At 49.9% G+C, this 19,184-nt stretch overlaps 2 protein-coding genes and 1 pseudogene across 4 annotated transcripts in view; all 3 read left to right on the forward strand.

Annotated features, from left to right (window-relative positions):
* Positions 1 to 6,115, forward strand: part of Fbxo42 (F-box protein 42) — a 53,656-nt gene extending 47,541 nt beyond the window's left edge. For both annotated transcript variants that reach the window (XM_021160835.1, XM_029476341.1), the window contains 5 exons: positions 343 to 453; positions 2,895 to 2,991; positions 3,367 to 3,423; positions 4,251 to 4,367; positions 4,766 to 6,115. In XM_021160835.1, the coding sequence (XP_021016494.1) occupies positions 343 to 453; positions 2,895 to 2,991; positions 3,367 to 3,423; positions 4,251 to 4,367; positions 4,766 to 5,881 (1,498 nt within the window). In that variant the 3' untranslated portion in view covers positions 5,882 to 6,115. The remainder of the gene's footprint in view (positions 1 to 342; positions 454 to 2,894; positions 2,992 to 3,366; positions 3,424 to 4,250; positions 4,368 to 4,765) is intronic.
* A 10,064-nt stretch (positions 6,116 to 16,179) lies between these two features.
* The window catches only part of Cplane2 (ciliogenesis and planar polarity effector 2), a 7,356-nt gene continuing 4,351 nt past the window's right edge, over positions 16,180 to 19,184 (forward strand). The window contains exons 1-2 of one of the 2 annotated variants that reach the window (XM_021160864.2): positions 16,180 to 16,292; positions 16,552 to 16,701. In XM_021160864.2, coding sequence (XP_021016523.1) covers positions 16,590 to 16,701 — 112 coding nt within the window. In that variant the 5' untranslated portion in view covers positions 16,180 to 16,292; positions 16,552 to 16,589. The remainder of the gene's footprint in view (positions 16,293 to 16,551; positions 16,702 to 19,184) is intronic. The other variant, XM_029475837.1, reaches the window with a different exon arrangement.
* LOC110293092 lies at positions 17,557 to 18,522 on the forward strand (annotated as a pseudogene).

The raw sequence follows: 19,184 nt of genomic DNA on the forward strand, positions 1-19,184 counted from the left end.
TGAGCCATCTCTCCAGCCCCTAGACATGTCTGTCGTAATGACAGCACCCATCAATCAGATGAGATGTCAGGTAGAACTTCCTCAGCACACAAGGGTGAGGGAGCCACAAAGCCAAATGTCATCCTATATGGTCTTCACTTCTTCCTTGGCTGTCTGCAGCCACGCTGAGATGCCCCATGGGAGAGCTGGGAGTGCCCGTGTGCTGCCCCGCTCTGTCTGTCCCTGTGCTGGGAAGGCGGCTGCTCTGCTTCTTAGCGCGCCACTCGCTCCTGCAGCCTTACACTCTGAGGACGCAGAGGTGGGTCTGACGTCTGCTTCCTTCCTTCCCCTGCTCTCCGCTAGGTGGAACTGCATTGTCACCACGCATGGGCCTCCTCCCATGGCTGGCCATTCCTCCTGTGTGATAGGGGATAAAATGATTGTCTTCGGTGGCTCCTTAGGATCCCGGCAGATGTAAGTACTTCCAGCTTGTCTCGTGCTAACCTGAAGGTAGGAGCTCCCATTCATAACAGGCCGGAACGAACGGTGAACCAGGCACAGCCATGTCTCCGAACACAGTTCTTCTTGAGCCTGTTACTTACTTCACCCAGCAGTTAGTTCTTTGGTGCCTCCATCCCAGATCATAAACTCAGTGTTAAGACTTTCTTTTTAAATTTTTATTTATTTAATATATGAGTGCTCTGCTGCATATACATATGCAGGACAGAAGAGGGCATCAGATCTCCTTATAGATGGCTGTGAGCCACCATGTGGTCGCTGGGAATTGAACTCAGGACCTCTGGAAGGGCAGCCAGTGCTCTTAACCACTGAGCCATCTCTCCAGCCCCAAGCATTTCTGTTTATTACAATGGGATCGGGTTGTTTGAAGGCTCTCCTTGTTCTGTGCCTATAGAAGACCATCTTTCAAGAAGCAGGATGGTTTATTGCCCAACTCAGACCCTCCAGGAGAAGGGAAAAGGTATATTCACAGGATGAGTAGAAATTGTGGACTCTCCAAATGGGATAGGAGACAGACTGGGAAAGTGAATTAGAAAGGGGAAGCTTTCAGGGAGGCAGATCCCCAGCCATTGCCTTCTGTATCACCGCCTGTCCTAGGTTAGAGTCAGGACAGCAAGCTCATCCGTGTCACTGGCGTGCGTAGGAGCCACAGTAGTTTTCTGTATGCCCTGAGTAAAATGGGGATTGATGAGCTATCAGAAAAGTCACTACATCTACTCATGGCGGCACACCCCTTTTTAATCCCAGCACCTAGGAGGCAGAGGCAGGTGGATCTCTATGAGTTCCAGGACAGCCAGGGCTACATAAAGTAACTCTGTCTCAAAGGAAAAAGAGAAAGAAAAGAAAGAAAGTAAGTAATTAAGTCATTGCAGACCCAAGCTTGCCCTATGACTTGACCCACCAGCATAGTGTTTTAAAATTAAAGAGTTCAGGGTCACGCTCAGCTATGTAGCAAGTTTGAGGCCAACCTCGGGCATATGAGAATCTGTTTTGTTTTTTTTTGTTGTTTTTTTTTTTTTGGTTTTTTCGAGACAGGGTTTCTCTGTGTAGCCCTGGCTGTCCTGGCACTCACTTTGTAGACCAGGCTGGCTTCGAACTCAGAAATCCGCCTGCCTCTGCCTCCCGAGTGCTGGGATTAAAGGTGTGCGCCACCATGCCCGGCTCGAGAATCTGTTTTTTTAAAAAGCAAAACAAGGGGCTGGAGAGATGGCTCCGAGGTTAAGAGCACTGACTGCTCTTCCAGAGGTCTGAGTTCAAATCCCAGCAACCACATGGTGGCTCACAACCATCTGTAATGAGATCTGACACCCCTCTTCTGGCACATCTGAAAACAGCTGTTGCATACTTACGTATAATAATAAATAAAATCTTAAAGCAAAACAATACAAAAACATAAATGTAAATTGAATATAAAGTACATATGGAGAAAACAAAAAGAACTGCCCTGTAGATGAGAGGGCTCAGGGTTTAAATTTGGGAGTACTTTATATCATTGTGTGTAAATAGAAGACCTTAAAGAGACAGCCAGAAACAGACTGCCAGCCAGGAGCAGGCTTTGCTGTGTTTGCTTGCTTTTCTCTCTTTTCTTTCCTTTTTCTTTTCTAGCTCTGTCTGGTCTTGAATTCATGAAACCCTTGGCCTCATAAGTGCTGGGATTGAAGTTGAGGGACAGTCATGCCAAGGTCACTATGCCCCTTTCCTTGCAGGGGAGTTGGTGTTTTGACACAGGGTCTCTCACTAGCCTGGAATTTATGTAGACCAGGCTAGTGACAAATTCCCTTCAATTCTCCTGCCTCTGCCTGGGACTGAAGGTGCGTGCCACCACGCCCATCCCTGCTACCTTCTAGAGAGTTGAATATAGCAGTTGGTTCCTGAGGAGACTGCAGCTTATTACACTGTGAGGTACTCTCTGTCGTCACCATCACAAGCCTTTTAGCTCCTGCACTGTGGTGGATGTCTTTCTCCCTCTTTCTTGTGGTTTTTGGTTTGGGAAGGCGATCACTTGACCAGCCACCGCCGCCGCTGCCACTGAGGAACTTGTGCTTCGGGTCCAGAGTGTGGCTGCACACTCAGCTCCCTAAGACCTTAGGACCACAGAGAAAGAACTCAGGACAGGTGCCTGCTTTCTGTCAGTTCTGTAGAACAGCAGTGTTTCTGTTTCATAGGAGAGGACACGAAAGGTAGAGAAAATAGTTTCTTGTTTAGGCTGCAAATGTAGGATTCAGCTGCGGTCTTTTTTCCTTCTGAAGCCCCTGGACTCTGAGGAGACCGCCTCTGAAGCCTCCTCCAGCCCAGACAGGCTGCATGTATGAACACTGGCACAGGCACCAGTCCCTCAGCCAGACCGTGCTCCCTGGAGCTTACACCTTCCTTCTGACTGTGTTCTTATCTCACAGGAGCAACGAAGTCTGGGTCCTGGACCTGGAGCAGTGGGCGTGGTCCAAGCCGAACATCTCTGGCCCCAGTCCTCACCCTCGAGGTGGCCAGTCTCAGGTGCTAAAGAGTTTAACTATTGAGCAAGCACTGTAGTATCTTATGGGAGTGAGGTGAGGTCCCTGTGCAGTGAGCCAAAGAGAGTTTCTTACTCTGTGTGTGTGTGTGTATGTGTGTGTGAGTGTGTGTTTCTATTGTGATGTACTACCTATAGTGGCCTCTAGGGGTTTTATTAAGAGAGTCGTGCATTTCTGTGGTTAACACTCTTTAAGAATGTGTCTGTTCAAGGGTGGTCAGCTCAAAGGCATAGAAACGCGCAGGCAGCTGGCATGCTCACTTGGGAGCTGGGCATGATGCTCATGTACGTTATGGAAGCATGGGAAGTCAGGTGCCTGTGTCTTTGTAGATTTATTTTACATTTCTTTGTCTCCCCAGATTGTTATAGATGATACAACTCTCCTGATCCTTGGAGGGTGTGGCGGTCCCAATGCGGTGAGTACGCAGTGGCACTGGGTTCAGCTGCTACATGCTGGGGGTGTGCTCAGCCCGCTTGCCCAGTAAGACACAGAACCCCTTCTTGGCATGCTGACTTACAGAGTGTCTCTTCCACTTTGAGTAGACAGCTTTTATATTTTCTGCCTTTTTCTCTATTCTTTTTTGGGGGCGGGGTGGAGAGTGGGGGTTGAGAGGTACTTTTGAATAGAAACATTGATCTCTTAAATAATTGTTTCTCATTTCTTTCTATTCTTGGTTCCTCTTTAACCTATAAGGTTTTCCAATATCATTTGTTTGGGGAGGGGGGACAGTGGAATAATAAACAGGTAGATGACTGACATCCACATGGAATTTACCTCTCTCTCTCTCTCTCTCTCTCTCTCTCTCTCACACACACACACACACCCCAGTTGCAGTTGGTACGTGAGTCACAAGAACAATTCCATGGGCCAGGACAGTCAGCAGCCATGTATGAATGAATGGAGGCAGGAGTCATAGCTGAATGAATGCCTGAGGGTTAGGATGTCTACCTGCCAAACCCATACACGCACTTTACACTAGGCACCACAGCCTTGAAACAGTAGTTCTGTCATATGATAGGTGGATGAGCGGATTGATGGGCGGGTGGATGAGTGAGTGGACGGATGGATGGATGGATGGATGGATGGATGGATGGATAGGTGGGTGGGTGGATGGATGGATAGGTGGGTGGGTGGGTGGATAGATGGATGGGTGGGTGAATGGTTGGATATAAAGCAGTTGTGAGTGTATGTGCTTGGAGCATGTTCCAACCCCGAGGTCTGTTCTTGGTTCTTCTCTTACAGCTGTTCAAAGATGCCTGGCTGCTGCACATGCACCCAGGTCCCTGGGCCTGGCAGCCACTCAAGGTAGAAAATGAAGACCATGGTGCCCCGGAGCTATGGTGTCATCCAGCCTGCCGGGTAAGTAGGGGATGAGCAGCCAGCAGGAAACGCCCTTAACTAGAAACCTAAATCAATTTGTTAAACTTCAGGAGACATTTTTACAGAAGTAGAAAACAGTTTGGTTCACGTGCTCTTTTAGCATTTCGTATGTCCACGAGCTGCTTGGTAGGAGAACATCGATGCACATCATTTTATTTGTAGCTTTAAGGATCCATTTGTCTACAGACTGTTCCCAGGGTCTCTCAAACAGACGCCCCGATTCCACAGCTATAACTGATAGCCTTTAGCAACAGTTGTTCCTGTCTACGTGCCTTCCTAGCCGACACAGTTTCATCTCCTACCCGTTCCCAGTGGCTGTGTTAGGAAGTCGGATCAGAACTAAGGACGGGCTGTGAGCGTGAGTCTTTCTCTTCCAGGTGGGACAGTGTGTGGTGGTCTTCAGCCAGGCGCCAAGCGGGAGAGCGCCCCTCAGCCCCAGTTTGAACTCTCGCCCATCACCTATCAGTGCCACTCCTCCAGCCCTGGTTCCCGAGACCCGAGAATACCGCTCCCAGTCCCCGGTGAGGAGTATGGACGAAGCGCCCTGTGTTAATGGCCGCTGGGGAACACTGAGGCCCAGGGCTCAAAGGCAGACTCCCTCGGGATCCCGGGAAGGGAGCCTCTCCCCAGCCAGAGGAGATGGCTCTCCCATTCTCAATGGTGGAAATTTATCTCCAGGGACAGTAGCTGTCGGGGGTGCTTCCTTAGACAGCCCTGTACAGGTCGTGTCTCCAAGCACTCCATCTGCCTCTGACGGCTACGACCTAAAAGTAGGACTTTCTCTAGCTCCTCGACGAGGGTCTTTACCAGATCAGAAGGACCTGAGGTTAAGTTCCATTGATCTGAATTGGGACCTGAAGTCTGCTTCCAGTAGCAGTCACGTGGATAATACAGACAACAGGACAGTTGCAGGGAGTGTGAGACACCCTCCAGAACAGACCAATGGTGTTCACACCCCACCACATGTGGCCAGTGCCCTTGCAGGGGCTGTATCTCCTGGTGCCCTGCGTCGGAGTTTGGAAGCCATCAAAGCGATGTCATCCAAAGGCCCCTCAGCCTCGGCAGCACTAAGTCCTCCTCTTGGGTCTTCTCCAAGCTCCCCTGGGAGTCAGAGCCTGAGCAGTGGAGAAACAGTGCCCATCCCCCGCCCAGGACCAGCCCAAGGAGACGGTCATTCCTTACCCCCAATTGCTCGGCGCCTGGGCCACCACCCTCCACAGTCCCTCAATGTGGGTAAACCCTTATACCAGAGTATGAACTGCAAACCTATGCAGATGTATGTGCTAGACATTAAAGACACCAAGGAGAAGGGCCGAGTCAAGTGGAAAGTGTTCACGAGCAGCTCGGTGGTCGGGCCTCCTGAGACCAGCCTGCACACGGTGGTGCAGGGCCGAGGCGAGCTCATCATATTTGGAGGGCTCATGGACAAGAAGCAGAATGTGAAGTACTATCCAAAAACAAACGCCTTGTACTTTGTGCGAGCAAAGAGATAATGTGCTCAGCACCCCTTCCCTTCTGTGTCTTTTAATTTGGAATTTTCCGGTGTGCAAACATTTGGACTAAGACTTGGGAAAACAACACGACTCCCACAAACCAAAACTCCAATTCCATGCCTAACTTGCTCCAGGCTGGGATTAAATCCCCACTAAGGAAAAGATTATATATATACAGATATATTATATAGCCAACTCTGTTTACAATAAAGGCGAGATCTTCGTCCTGGTTCAGATCAGCTGCTGTGGTCTTAGTGGAGGCTGTGCTGGCCTTTGTACTCTGCTGATGACTAGACCGGGAAGTAAGGGGACAGACAGCAGTAACTTCCCACAGGAAGCTGAAGAAGCGCCCCTGTGAGCTTTCTGTGGCCTTCTCAGAGTCAGAAATGATGGTCTAGGCACTGAGGAAGAGGCTCTAGATGCCGCTGCAGGATCAGAGTCACTTACAGAAGACAGCTCTTCCCCGCCTCCTGTCAACCACAGAGGACCCATGATGGCTCTGTAGAAGCGCCCCGTGCCTGGTCCCTTCTGTCCTCTGTGATCCAGAGAAGTCACCCAACGAGAAACCCTGTTTCCCACGTGCTGGAGTCATGCTGAAACAATGTTTATAGAGCCGCCGTCCATCCACCTGTCTGCCTCCTTCCTGTCCGTTGGTCTTTTTGAGTTCTCCCTACATGTCTTAGCAAAACATTCAAATGTCTGATGAGGGAATTTTCCGACAATCGTGTTTGGTTGCAAGTTGCCAAAAACCATAGTTGTTTGTCTTTTAGAACTGGGTCCTTAGAGGCCTCTCCTGTCTGTCGGCTGCGCCCTGTCCTCCGGCGCTTTGCTTTGGGGGGTTTTCTTCTACTTTTTGAGTTTTTTGGTTCATCAGAACTTTCTCACTTCTTCCCCTCTGGCAAAGCTCCAGTATCCACAGAATTCAGACCTGTTAGAGCCTTCCAGCATCCTCATGGCCAGTCGGGACGCACCTTGGTGTGCTGCTACACACCCGTGTCCTAGCACTCAGGCCAGAGGCAGGCTGACTTCAGCTTTGGGCTTAGCCTGAGTTATGTGATGAGACTCTGTGTCAACAAAACAAAGGGAATCTGTAAAGCATCAAAAGACACCTTTCCTAGTCTCCTCTTTCCCTAGGCAGTGCCTCACCATGCACCTCAGAGACCCTCCTGCCTCTGCCCGTCACTTGCGGCACAGCCCTCTGTGCTGGGCAGTGCTGTTGACAAGGGACTGGCTTGAGTATCACGTCCTTGACATTGCAGACACACACTGACCTGGGAGCAGCTTCATGTCGTCTTTTTCTTGTGTCCCCCAAAACAGAGCTTTCCTTTCTGCCTTCACTTCATTTCCTAGATAAGGTACAGCCAACCAGAAGAGGGGTTTGTTTGTTCATAGAGAAAGCTATAAATTACTGGTCTCTAAGCCACAGCCTAGACATAGGAGAAATCAAAATAAGATTATTTCAAATAACCATGCAACTATGGTTTGGTGGTTTCTCATCAGTGGGTAAAGGATTTTTATTTTACCTTTAAAAACTGAAATTGAAAGGACAACAACGTGTTTCCCAGCGGCATTCTCCCATTCCCCTGTCTGCATCTCCCAGGCACGAGCCTGCTGCGGCTCATGGCCAGCACTCACCTTCCGACAAGCGCGTCCCCTGCTCCATGCTTAGTCTTTCCTTAGCCTTTAGCTTTGCTCTGCTGGTCTTGGCAAGAGAGCCCTCCTGTTTTGAAACCTGGAAAAGGCCAACTCTAAAGGAGGGGTATTCGCTCTGGAGCCGCTCCCGAGGGAGCACCCCTGTGCCTACTTCCTGTGTGCCCCACCACTCCAGCTCCCTGCTCTGTTGCTACTACCAGTCCTTTGGCCAAAACTGATCCTCTGGGTCTTGACTCCAGAGGTAAGGCCAGCAGATAAGCAGCCTAGCATTGCTGAACCCTCTCTGTGGTGTTTGCATGTGGATGGCGCCTCTGGACTTGGGCTCTACTGAAACATCAAGCATTCGGACACCTGAAAGTTAAGAATCTCTACTTTGTAGTCTTTCTCTTTCCCCTGTGGCCTTCCTAAGCTGGCTGTCAACTGTTGATTCTTCGACTTCTCCCAAGTAGGCAGGCAACAGAAATCTTAACCTCTTAGAAAGCTATGGGTTCCTCTGCACTGGCTGCCTGAGATATCTGCAGTCCCTCCAGAGAAAACAGAATGAGCCTCGCCTGCAGCCAGCCATTTGGGACTTGGTGGTCCCTGAGTGCTGTTAGATGTTGCTGTGGGAAGTGACTCAGCAGTGGAGACGGTGGTCTCCTCAGCCTCATGAGGTTGTGTGTGTCCTACGATTTCCAGTATGCCAGCAGAGCTCAGTATCCACACAACACTGTCAGTTCAGATTTAACCACCACCCCTTTTTTGACACGATACCAATTTTGTCTTAAAATTCACCAAGAGACATGAGACAAAATATTTTGTTTGAACCCTCAGGAGCACCTAAAGAAAATATTTATCAGTATTTAAGTATTTAAAATACATCTTGTTTCTACTTGAAGCTTTAACCCTTTCCATTCCTGCAAGTGTGCCTTTGAGAGCCCTCGGTCATATTAACTTGAGTCATTTGGTTGGCCCGTGAGAGTTCTGGGCGCTGCTCTGCTCCTGCACAGAGCTTCCTGGCCATGCATGCCACATAGCGTGCGGCAGAGAGCATTCGTTTCTCACTCCTGTTGCTGCCTTTCTTCCTTGCTTGGGATGAGGGCTCCACAACCCCTCCTGCCCCGTGTTTTGGGAGCACCAGTAAGGTAGAAGGAAACTGGAGTTCTGTTGAAGGTAATGTTGGGCTTGCTCTGCCAGCCTTCTCATTTTGATGTTCGAGCTCTGGCAAGAACTGAAAGCATGAACTGTGGAGGACCAGGACCGGTCTCGGAACTCCCCTAACTAAAGAAGAGGAGAGAAGGCAGGATTGCCGGAGGCTCAGCCTGGAAAGACAGAGCCGCCGCAGTGGGATGAGGGGGCGCTCCCCTTGCTTTGTCTTTATAAGTTCCTTCTGCCTTGCTCTTCCCTTCCTCTTCAGTCTCTCCATCTGTCTGTCCTTGTCCTCATGGTGACTCTGGCATGGTGATGTACTCTGTTTGCATTATCTGTGGTCTCACCAGCAAAAATGACAGCGGGGAGGACCTGAAGGAGTCCAGGGTAAGGAAGCCTGGCCTGGGGACTGCGGAAGGCCTGCTCTGCTGTCCTCTGCAGGTGGCCTCTCACTGGCCCCATCCTTGGGAATGAAAGCCAACCTCTGGCTCCACTGTGCTTGCTCTGCCCCCTCCTACCAACCAGGGCTCACGTCGGTGCGCGCCCACCGTGCCCTGACAACGCTGGTGCTGTGAGTCGTGTTTCCCATACAACTCAGGGGTGCCAGGCGGCCCCCCCAATAGTCATTTTAGGCACATCACAGTGTGGGAATGAGAATGGATTCCATGGATATTTAAATTTGTCCATTTCATTTTTGTTAATGTTTCCCCCAATGACTTTTTAGCAGTTTAACAAATAAAACAACGGACTGAATCGTCTTAACTGTTTTATTAGTACAGTAAAGAAGGGGGGGGATCCCTGGGATGAGGGGGAGGAGGGTGGCCGGGAAGGTGGTTTCCTGAGCGAGAATGCTGTCCCTGTCCCCATCATGCCTGAAGGACTTTGCGGTGCAGATTCTAAGGGAAGTGAGCAGAGGTGTATGGAGGGCCAGGACAGCCTTCGCACCTGGTGGTGAGGACACAGGGTTAGACACCGTCTTGTGTTTGCTGCTTTACCCTGGGTGCAGATCTTACCAGCTGTGCTCTGTGTACTTGTCTCTGCCCTGCAGGATGAGGAAGATGCAGGAGTGGTGGAGGAAGTGTCCTAGTGTGGTGCATGGTGTGGCCCAGCAGTACTCCCCAGCAGGGCGGCTTCCCTCAGTGTGAGTGTAAGACAGACAGACAGACAGACAATGCAGATTCACCAGCCCAGGTCACCACCCTGAGCCTAAACCTTTATCTTCTGGGAATCCGAAAAAAGCCCCTAAAAGCCGTGGGCTGGAGTACTGTTGGCTCTAGACAAGATACCCACCAGACTGCCCTTGGTGTAGGGCTGCCACCCATGCCTGGGGCGGCCCCTCTTCCACTCCCTCTGCCCCTAGGGGGAGCTTCCCTTTGCTGTTATTAGCCTGTCTACATATAGTATCTCCAGTGGATGCGCATGGGGGTGATGGCGGCATTGCTGGGAGAGTTTGAGTGGGGACGATGAGTTGCAGAGGAGGGGTGACAGCTGCTTCACACTTAAGATTAGGAATGAGATCTCCATGCGATGTGATTACCCACAACGGCCACCCGGGGGAACCCTAGGAAAGGCTTTGAGTGCACCTGCATGCTCTGTCCCAAACAGTAGAGAAAGGACAGCTCACCCAGTGTTTCCCTTTTCTACCCTGGTTGTTTTCCTCCTTTTCCAGCCTGTCTCAGCCTGTCCCACCTGTCCCACCCCCAGGCTAACCCTTACAAGCCCAACACAGCAAAGTCACCTCAGGGGCCCCACCTGCCTACATGCTGCAGGAGAGAGAATGAGGACTGCTGAAAACATGCTCTGCTGCCCACGAAAAGGGTGGAGCGGACCCGGGGATTCTTGAGTGTTTACTGACCCTCACCCCAACACAACAGGACACTGGTAACCCAAAAACGTACCCTGGGGAGCTTACAGCTTCCTCAGCTGTTTCTACACTCCAGTAGCAACAGAACAGCGGAACCACTCCATTCAAGCCCAGCTAGTGAACTACAAGTTCCCTGGGCTTCCATATAAAAGTGTGAGCGACCCCCAGACGGCAGAAACACTGTGAAGTTTCACCCCAACATAAATGATGGCCTCCCCAAAACTGCAGAGATGACGTCCACTCTTTAGTTAATCCTCCTATATATTCTACTTTCCGAGGTCACATGCAGTCGGTACAGTTGGGTGGGGGTGCAGGAGAGAGCGATGGCTGGGACCTCGGGAAGGTCTGTCATCCCTCCTCGCTGCTGTGAGGGACTGTCAGCAGGCCTCATCTTGAGGGGTCTCCTCTGTAGTCTCAGGTACTCTGATTAAGCTAGTAATGGCTGTTACACTTGGCAGACAGTATTCTACAACAATGTGACAGTCACAATTCCTCCTCACATGTGGCAGGGAAAGATCATTAAGCAGAATCCCTGTAGGAGGAGACAATCTGGTCTCTCAAGATGGGACCAGCATTGAAGGGCTCAGTGCAGAGTTCTCCCTGGAGCAGAACGTTGTGAGAGATGGCCTGTGAGTAGGTGATCTCTCCTTCCGTGAGCCCCTGGCATTGAAGTAAACCTCCTGCAACACTGAACATTAGCCCCAAGGCTGGGGGAGCAGGAGATTAAAACAAGAGAGGGGCCGGGCACTTGAGAGCCAGAGGCAGGCAGGCGGATCTCTGAGTTCAAGGACAGCCTAGCCTGGTTTACAAAGTTCCCGGACAGTCAGGGCTACATAAGGGAGACCCTGTCTCAAAAAATAGATAGATAGATAGATAGATAGATAGATAGATAGATAGATAGATAGATAGATAGATGGATGGATGGATGGATGGATGGATGGATGGATGGATGGATGGATGGATAAATGGATGAATAAATCAGGAAATAAAGATGAGGAAGAAGAAACTTGGCATGTTAATGCTGTCGAAAATGAGAAGTAGCTGGATCAGAGTTTACCTGAAATTATGGAGGTGAAGTGACTGATTCAGAGACCGACTGAATGAGGCAGGAGGTGGTGTGTGGTGATTTTGGCGGGGGGGGGGGGGGGGGGGCTGGGCCTTCAGTTCCACCCAAGGTCCTGTGCACTCTGAAGCACACACTACCATTGGAACAAGTCCTGAAGATGATGAAAATGCTTGCCTGTATCTTTGGCGCATGCCTTTAATCCCAGCACTCAGGAGGCAGAAGCAGGTGGACCTCTGAGTTCAAGGCCAGCCTGGTCTACAGAGCAAGTTCTAGGACAGCCAGGACTACACAGAGAAACCTTGTCACAAAAAGGAAAGGAAAAGCAGGCTTGTTCCAATTAGTTCCCACCCTCTGCAAGAGATGGAACCTTGTACTTAAAAGGCAGGTGTCCTCACCAAGCGTCCCCCTAAACCCTGGCCTGCTTTAAAAAGAGAAAGCGGGGCTCCACCTGGGATGGTAGCAAGTGCCAGGAGAACCAGGGCAGGCGCCCTAGTATATCAAGTAGCCCTTGCCAATGTCCGTCTGCGTGAGAGCCAGTGATGGATCCCTCAAGAGCCTTGAGAAGGACAGGCTGGATCTGTAGAGTGAAATGAGATGAGCCCAGAAACCTGTGCCTGAACGGGGCATGGGGGTGGGGGCAGGGTGGTACTGGGGAGAAGACATCATCAAGGAATGTGGTGGGATGGCTGAGGCATGAAGCACTGCATGTTCAAGATGTGCAGCACAGGGAACAGACATGTAGGGAATAAAGTGCTTAGCCTCTTGGCCGAGTGGGGGAGTTTACTGCGCAGTACCCACCACTGCGCTCAACACATGCATTGTATCTGCTGCTTGGCAGGTGGCACCCTGTCCTATGGACTTTACACTTGAGCCTGGAGGTCAGGGACCTGGGCCAGATAAGACTATAAATAGCAAAGCAGAGAGGGGTGTGCCCATGGGGCGGTTGAGCTCTTCCAAAAAGATTTTCTTTCATTTTTAAAGAGAGACAGACAGACAGACAGAGAAATACTTATGGACGCCAAAAGGGGGGGTGATGTATTCCCCTGGAGCTGGAATTACACACATTTGGAAGCCACTAGATGTGGGTGCTGGGATCCAGCCCTCTGACAGACTGACAAAGCAGTAAACACTCTTGACTGCTAAGCCATCTCTCCAGCCCCTCTTATTTCATGTGTATCTGTGTATCTGTGTGTGTGTGCATCTTCATAGATAAGTGAAAAGATAGCGTGTGAGTTGGTTCTCTCCATCTATCATGTGGGTCTCAGGTATTTTGTCTCCCACTATGTGGGCCCCAAGGATCAAACTCAGGTCAGTATCAGTCTTGGCAGCGAGTGCTCTTACCTGCGGAGCCTAACTCCTAACACATAGCCTAACTGATCCCAGGAGGCCTTAGGAGAGACCCATCTCAGCTGAGAGCTGACTGTGGAGAAGCTGGTCAGAGAAGACCCTGTGGAAGGAGCATCAGGGACATAGGCCCTGCTTGCTCTGTCCGTAACCAGGGAGTCTCCACTCACCCATGACTGACAGTGCCCACCTCTCGCTAGACCACTCACATCCGATACCCACCGTCCGTTATGCCACCTTACCAGCCTCCTGCAGAGCCTCTTTCTCTGATACTCTTTCTCTGATTTCTCTGGTCAGGGCCTCCTCTTCCCCTCAGTCAGGGGAGTCGCTATCCATCCAGTCCTTGGAGGGCCATCATGATGTCAGCTCAGCCTTTGACTGAACTGGCTGCACTTTGAGTTTGGAGAGTGGCCCGAGGGAGTCTGGGGACACCTTGTGGGAAGCCAGTCAAGACTTGAAGACTTGTATGTTCACGAACACATCTTGAGCCAGAGGGGGGAGACCGAGTGTTACTCCTGAAGCTCTGAGGAGCCAGCAGGGGGTTCGAATTTGCTTTCCTATCCGCTCCACCTCAGGATGCTCAGGCAGGGCTGTACATTTCTTGCTTTCAGCCAGCCTCACCCAAGGCCAGGCCTCTGTGCCTGCCCACCTAGACCTCCCATCTACTCTAGGCTGGTGACATGTTCCTACCTTGAGGAATCCTGCTCCATGGCTATCTGGTGCCCTTGTCCAGAGGTGCTTGATAAATACATGTGGGGACAGCAAACTGAGAGGAGTAAATCAGAGGACGCCTGGGCGCGGGGGTGGCGGTGTGGGGGTGTGGCATGTCCCACCTGCTTTGCCTTAGTCTTAGAAAGAGAAACAACTTACCGAAGCTGGGGAGGGGGGAGTGAAAATTTAGAGGTTAAAGAATACAGGAGATTAGAACCCAGCATACCAGGAGATCCCACAAGTACCTTAAGCACACTTTAATCCTCAGTTCCTGTTGGTTGGCTGCCTGTCTCCAGCGGCAGTGTATATTTAACCAAGGTCTTAGGCCCTGCTGTGGACTGACTGGTGTCTCTACAAAACCCTAACTCGAATAGGACTGTATTTGGAGATGAATCCTTTAAGCAGGGAGTTAAGATTAAAGCAGATCATAATGGTGGGGGCCCTGGTCAAACTGGATAGTGCCTGTCTAAGGTATGGTGGCCAGTGTTCTTTAGCCCAGCACTCAGGAGGCAGAGGCAGGCAGATCTGTGAGTCCTAGGCCAGCCTGGTCTACGTAGCAAGTTCCAGACTAGCCAAGACTGCATAGTGAGACCCTGTGTATAATTTTGTGTGTGTGTGTGTGTGTGAAACAAAAACAAGAGAGGGTGTGTGTGAGCAGCAGACACCATTATGGTGGTACACACTTGTAATTCCAGCACCCAAGAGGCTGAGGCAAAAGGACCAGGAGTTCCCCAGGCCAATCTAGAGTACACAGTGAGAGTTTGTCTCCAAAAACAGGAAATAGCAGCAGAGGACCGAGCAGAGAAGAGGCCATGTTGTTGTTACACATGGAGAAGGCAGTGGCAGAAACCAACCCTGCAGTGAGATTGGTTATTCAGCCTCCAGATGCACAGAAACACTTGTCGGTTGTTTGAGCCCCCAGTCTATGCAGTGCTATCAGAGCATTACAGTGCAAGCATTAAATGTGCAGATTCATTTAGAGATTTCCAAGATTCAAACCAGACCTGGGTATGGAGGCTGGGTATGAAGTCTAGAAGCCCAAAGACGACTCAGATCTAAATGTTTCTGCTCTGTGACTGGAAGATCCCTGTCACTACAGAAAGGACCTCATCTCAGGAGCATGCGCAGTGGGTTCCATCCAGCCACAGACTCCAGTAGAAATGGTTTCCTCTTGCACAGCCTTGCTGCCTAGTAAGGCAGGGACTGAAGCACTCTCTCTTGCACCCTCCTCCCTTCCCCACCTCCTGTGGGTCTGTGACCTCCTTGCTGCTATTGGCTTCACTAGCACCTCCTAGGTGCCGAGGGTGAAGTCTTGAAAACCCAGAACCCAATCTGGCCGGATAGATAACATGTTTTTAGAGTCAGGTAACCCAGGCTTCTGAGTCTGTTTTTCCACTGACAAGGTGTGTTCCTGCTACCTCTTCTGGAGTAGCAAAGACATGAAGCTGTTCATATAGAGATGAATGTCCACAGACTCCAGGGCAAGCGGCCCTCACGAAGCCTACTTAACTCATTCCTTGCAAAGCAGTGGCTGGCCCTCCTTGAAGACGCTGCTCGAGATGCTGGTGAAGATGACAGACATCACTCAGAGTGTCTCAAACACCCGCTCATCTTGTGCAGCTCACAGGCATTTCCTGAGCTGCCATCTTTGGGGTTGCTCACAGGTCTGGGCTGGAACATCAAGTCCGAGGGCAGGACTTCTGGCTCACCCTTGCTTCCCAGCACCAACCAGATGCTGGGCACACAGTTGGGGCTTGGTCATTGTTGAACGACAGGAATGAATAAATCAATTAGTAAACAAATGGCTCTTTATTCAGACCTCTTACAAAAAGTCCCTTGACGCCTCAATCCAGAGGTATTTGACTCTGGACCTGCTGGGCAGGGTTGATGGAGCTGTGATGTTAATAACAGGAGCATAAGAACTAAACCTGCTGAGCTTTGCTGCCCAGCACGGTTGTAAAGAACCCTGTGAAGGTAAATAAATAAATAAACAAATGGCCAGACATGGTAGCACATGCCTTTAATCCCAGCACTACAAGAGGCAGAGACAGGGGAGTTTCTGTGAATTCAAGGATAGCCTGATCTACAGAGAGTGTTTAAGGACAGTAAAGGCTACTATACAGAGAAACCCTGTCTCAAGGAGGAGGAGGAAGAGGAGGAGAAGGAACTGGAGGAGGAGGAGGAGGAGAGGGATAGGAAAGGAGAGGAGGAGGAGGAAGAGGAGGAGGTGGAGGACGAGGAGGAGGAAGTGGAGGAGGAGGAGGAAGAGGAGGAGAGAAAGGGAAAGAAAAAAAAGAAAGGAAATAATGTCCATTTTGTAGAAAAGGAAACTTAAGAGGCTCAGAAAACTGATGAAGCCTCCTTTCTGCGGGAGATGATCATGTTTGATAGGAAAATATGAGCTCACGTTGGTAAAGCTGAATAAGAAAGATCCTGCTTAGGGAAGGAGCTGCAGACCTTGCAAAACCCCAAGACCCACCGGAATTCAGGAGCCCCGCCTTCGCCTGCGTCGCCATGGCAACATTTCTGCGCATGCGCTTCGTAGACAGCGTCTTGACCTGGTGGAAGCAGGCTCTGCTGGCAGGACAGAAACGAAGAGCGGGCTTTTAAAAGGATCGTCACTCTGCTGGCGGGGGACTGTGAAGGTTGGTGGTCCCGGGAGTCGGAATTGAGGGAGTAGAGGCGAAGCGGGGCTCGGAAGGAGATATGGCAGAGGGGGCTTGTGGAAATACCTTCCCAGGACAAGGATGGGTTAGTTCCCCAGAGAGCAATGTAGAAGAATGGGGCTATAGAAATGCACCTTCGGGATGGGGATCCAGGTTCCAAAGGAAAGCCAGAGAGAGATTAAGGACCTCGGAGTCGCCTTGGGATAATGGTTGGCCCTCTCTCCACTCCTACTCCCAGTATTCGGACACATCCTTACCTTACTGGCGTACTCAAGCATGGCCAAACCTCCCATGCACGGTTCGGTGATTGTCCCAGACTGGCATGAGACGGTCGAGGGTAAGGAGTACTTAGCCTGCATCCTGCGCAAGAATCGCCGGCGGGAATTTGGTAAGCGCCACCCCACCCCCGTCCCCCAGGCCTCACCACGTGCCACTAGTACACTCTTGACACTCCCAGGGGCGGCAGGAACAGATCTGCAGCACTTCTGACCATCGAGGTCTCCTGGGTGCCTCCTCTAGCCTCTAGTCTCAGGCCCCCTTCCCCAAATCTCCTTAAAGCTAATTCCACCAACAGAGCCAGGAACCTGGAAACAGCCCATGCCTGCCAACAGCAACTGTCACCAGAGATGCTGTTGACTGAGCCCTCCCTTGGGGTCATGCCCTCTGCTGGGCACTTTGCACAGCAACTTTGCAACCTTGTTTCAGACAGCGTTTCACTATGTTGCCAGTATTCATTGTTGTGTATCCTATCCGGTACTGGTTATGTAGACCAGGCTGACCTCAAACTCACAGAGATCCACCTGGCCTCTATCTTCTAAGTGCTGGGATCAAAGTCATGTATCACCACACCACATCCTGCCTATTCAACTTTCTATTTATTTATTTATTTTATGTATATAAGGGCTCTGTCTGCATGAATGCCTGCAGACCAGAAGAGGAAATGGTTGTGAGAGGCCATCCATGTAGATGCTGGGAATTGAACTCTGGAAGAGCAGCCTGTGCTGAGCCATCTCTCCAGCTCCTGCTGTGCAGTCTTTTGTTTTTTGTTTTTTTTAATTATTTATTTATTATATATAAGTACACTGTAGCTGTCTTCAGACACTCCAGAAGAGGGCATCAGATTTCATTACAGATGGTTGTGAGCCACCATGTGGTTGCTGGGATTTGAACTCAGGACCTTTGGAAGAGCAGTCAGCACTCTTAACCGCTGAGCCATCTCACCAGCCCCCTGTTTTAAGAACTCATAGGCTCAAGTCGCGTCTCTATGGCGGCCTCGACAGGTCACTAGGCGCAGAGCGATATGAACGCGGATGCTGAGGGCCACAGCGGTGCTGTGGTCCCCGCGCAATCTCCAGAGGGCAGTTCCGCGGCGGATGACTTCGTCCCGTCCGCTCTGGGGACACGAGAGCATTGGGATGCTGTTTATGAGAGAGAACTGAGAACATTCCAAGAATATGGGGATACAGGAGAAATCTGGTGAAACATGGCTTCTCTAATATAACTGGGATTGATTATTCTCCTTCTGCAATTAAGCTTTCTGCAAGTATTTTAGAGAAAGAAGGGCTATCTAACATTAACTTGAAGGTAGAAGACTTTTTGAGTCCCTCTACAAAGCTATCTGGATTTCATGTTTGTGTTGACAAAGGGACTTACGATGCCATAAGTCTTAATCCTGACAATGCAGTTGAGAAGAGGAAGCAATATGTGATGTCTCTCTCCAGGGTGTTGGAAGTAAAGGGCTTTTCCCTAATAACCTCGTGTAATTGGACCAAGGCAGAGTTGCTAGACGCATTCAGCGAAGGATTTGAACTTTTTGAAGAGCTGCCAACACCCAAGTTCAGCTTTGGAGGTAGATCTGGAAACACTGTAGCAGCTTTGGTTTTTCAAAAAAGGGAGACTTCCTTGGACAAAATCAGTTAGCTNTCTAGAAGAAACTGCAAAGTAAAACTGATACAGAAGAAGGAAATGCAAATAGTACTTAGTAAGTACCTAGGCTTAGTAAGTGCAAATAGTACTTAGTAAGTACCCAGGCTACACAGACTGAATAGGAATAATGGGTTGATGGGAAGCCACAAGCATGGGAATCAGTATTTAGATATCAACTAAGAATAATTTAAGATTTTCTCTTGTATTTGAAATATAAATATTTTTATTGTGATTTATGACAGTTTTCTGTAGCTGTTAATCAGTTGAGAACTTCAAAACAGTAAATGAATTTATAGAAAGAAAAAAAAAAAAAAAAGAACTCATAAAGATGCCAATGAGTTGGTTTGGGGGTTTATTTGTAGTAGCTGTAAATACTTTTGCTTATATTTCTCTATTAAAGAAGAAATTGTAATATATATATTTTTTTAATTAATTAATTAATTTTTTTCGAAACAGGGTTTTTCTGTATAGCCCTGGCTGTCCTGGAACTCACTCAGTAGACCAGACTGACCTGGAACTCAGAAATCCACCTGCCTCTGCCTCCCAAGTGCTGGGATTAAAGGCGTGCACCACCACTGCCTGGCCTAAGATATATTTTTATGTATAAGAAATCCAGATTGAATAGTAACAGTATTGGGGTTGGACAGATGGCTCAGTGGTTAAGAGCACTGACTGCTCTTCCAGAGGTCCTGAGTTCAATTCCCAGCATCCTCATGGTGGCTCACAACCATCTGTAATGAGATCTAGTCCTCTCTTCTGGTGTGCAAGCATACATGCAGGGAGAACACTGTATATATAATAGATAAATCTTCAAAAAAAAATTTCGCCGGGCGTGGTGGCGCACGCTTTTAATCCCAGCACTCGGGAGGCAGAGGCAGGCGGATTTCTGAGTTCGAGGCCAGCCTGGTCTACAAAGTGAGTGCCAGGACAGCCAGGGCTACACAG

The sequence above is a fragment of the Mus caroli genome, chromosome 4 (assembly GCF_900094665.2).
Source record: "Mus caroli chromosome 4, CAROLI_EIJ_v1.1, whole genome shotgun sequence".
Classification (NCBI taxonomy): domain Eukaryota; kingdom Metazoa; phylum Chordata; class Mammalia; order Rodentia; family Muridae; genus Mus; species Mus caroli.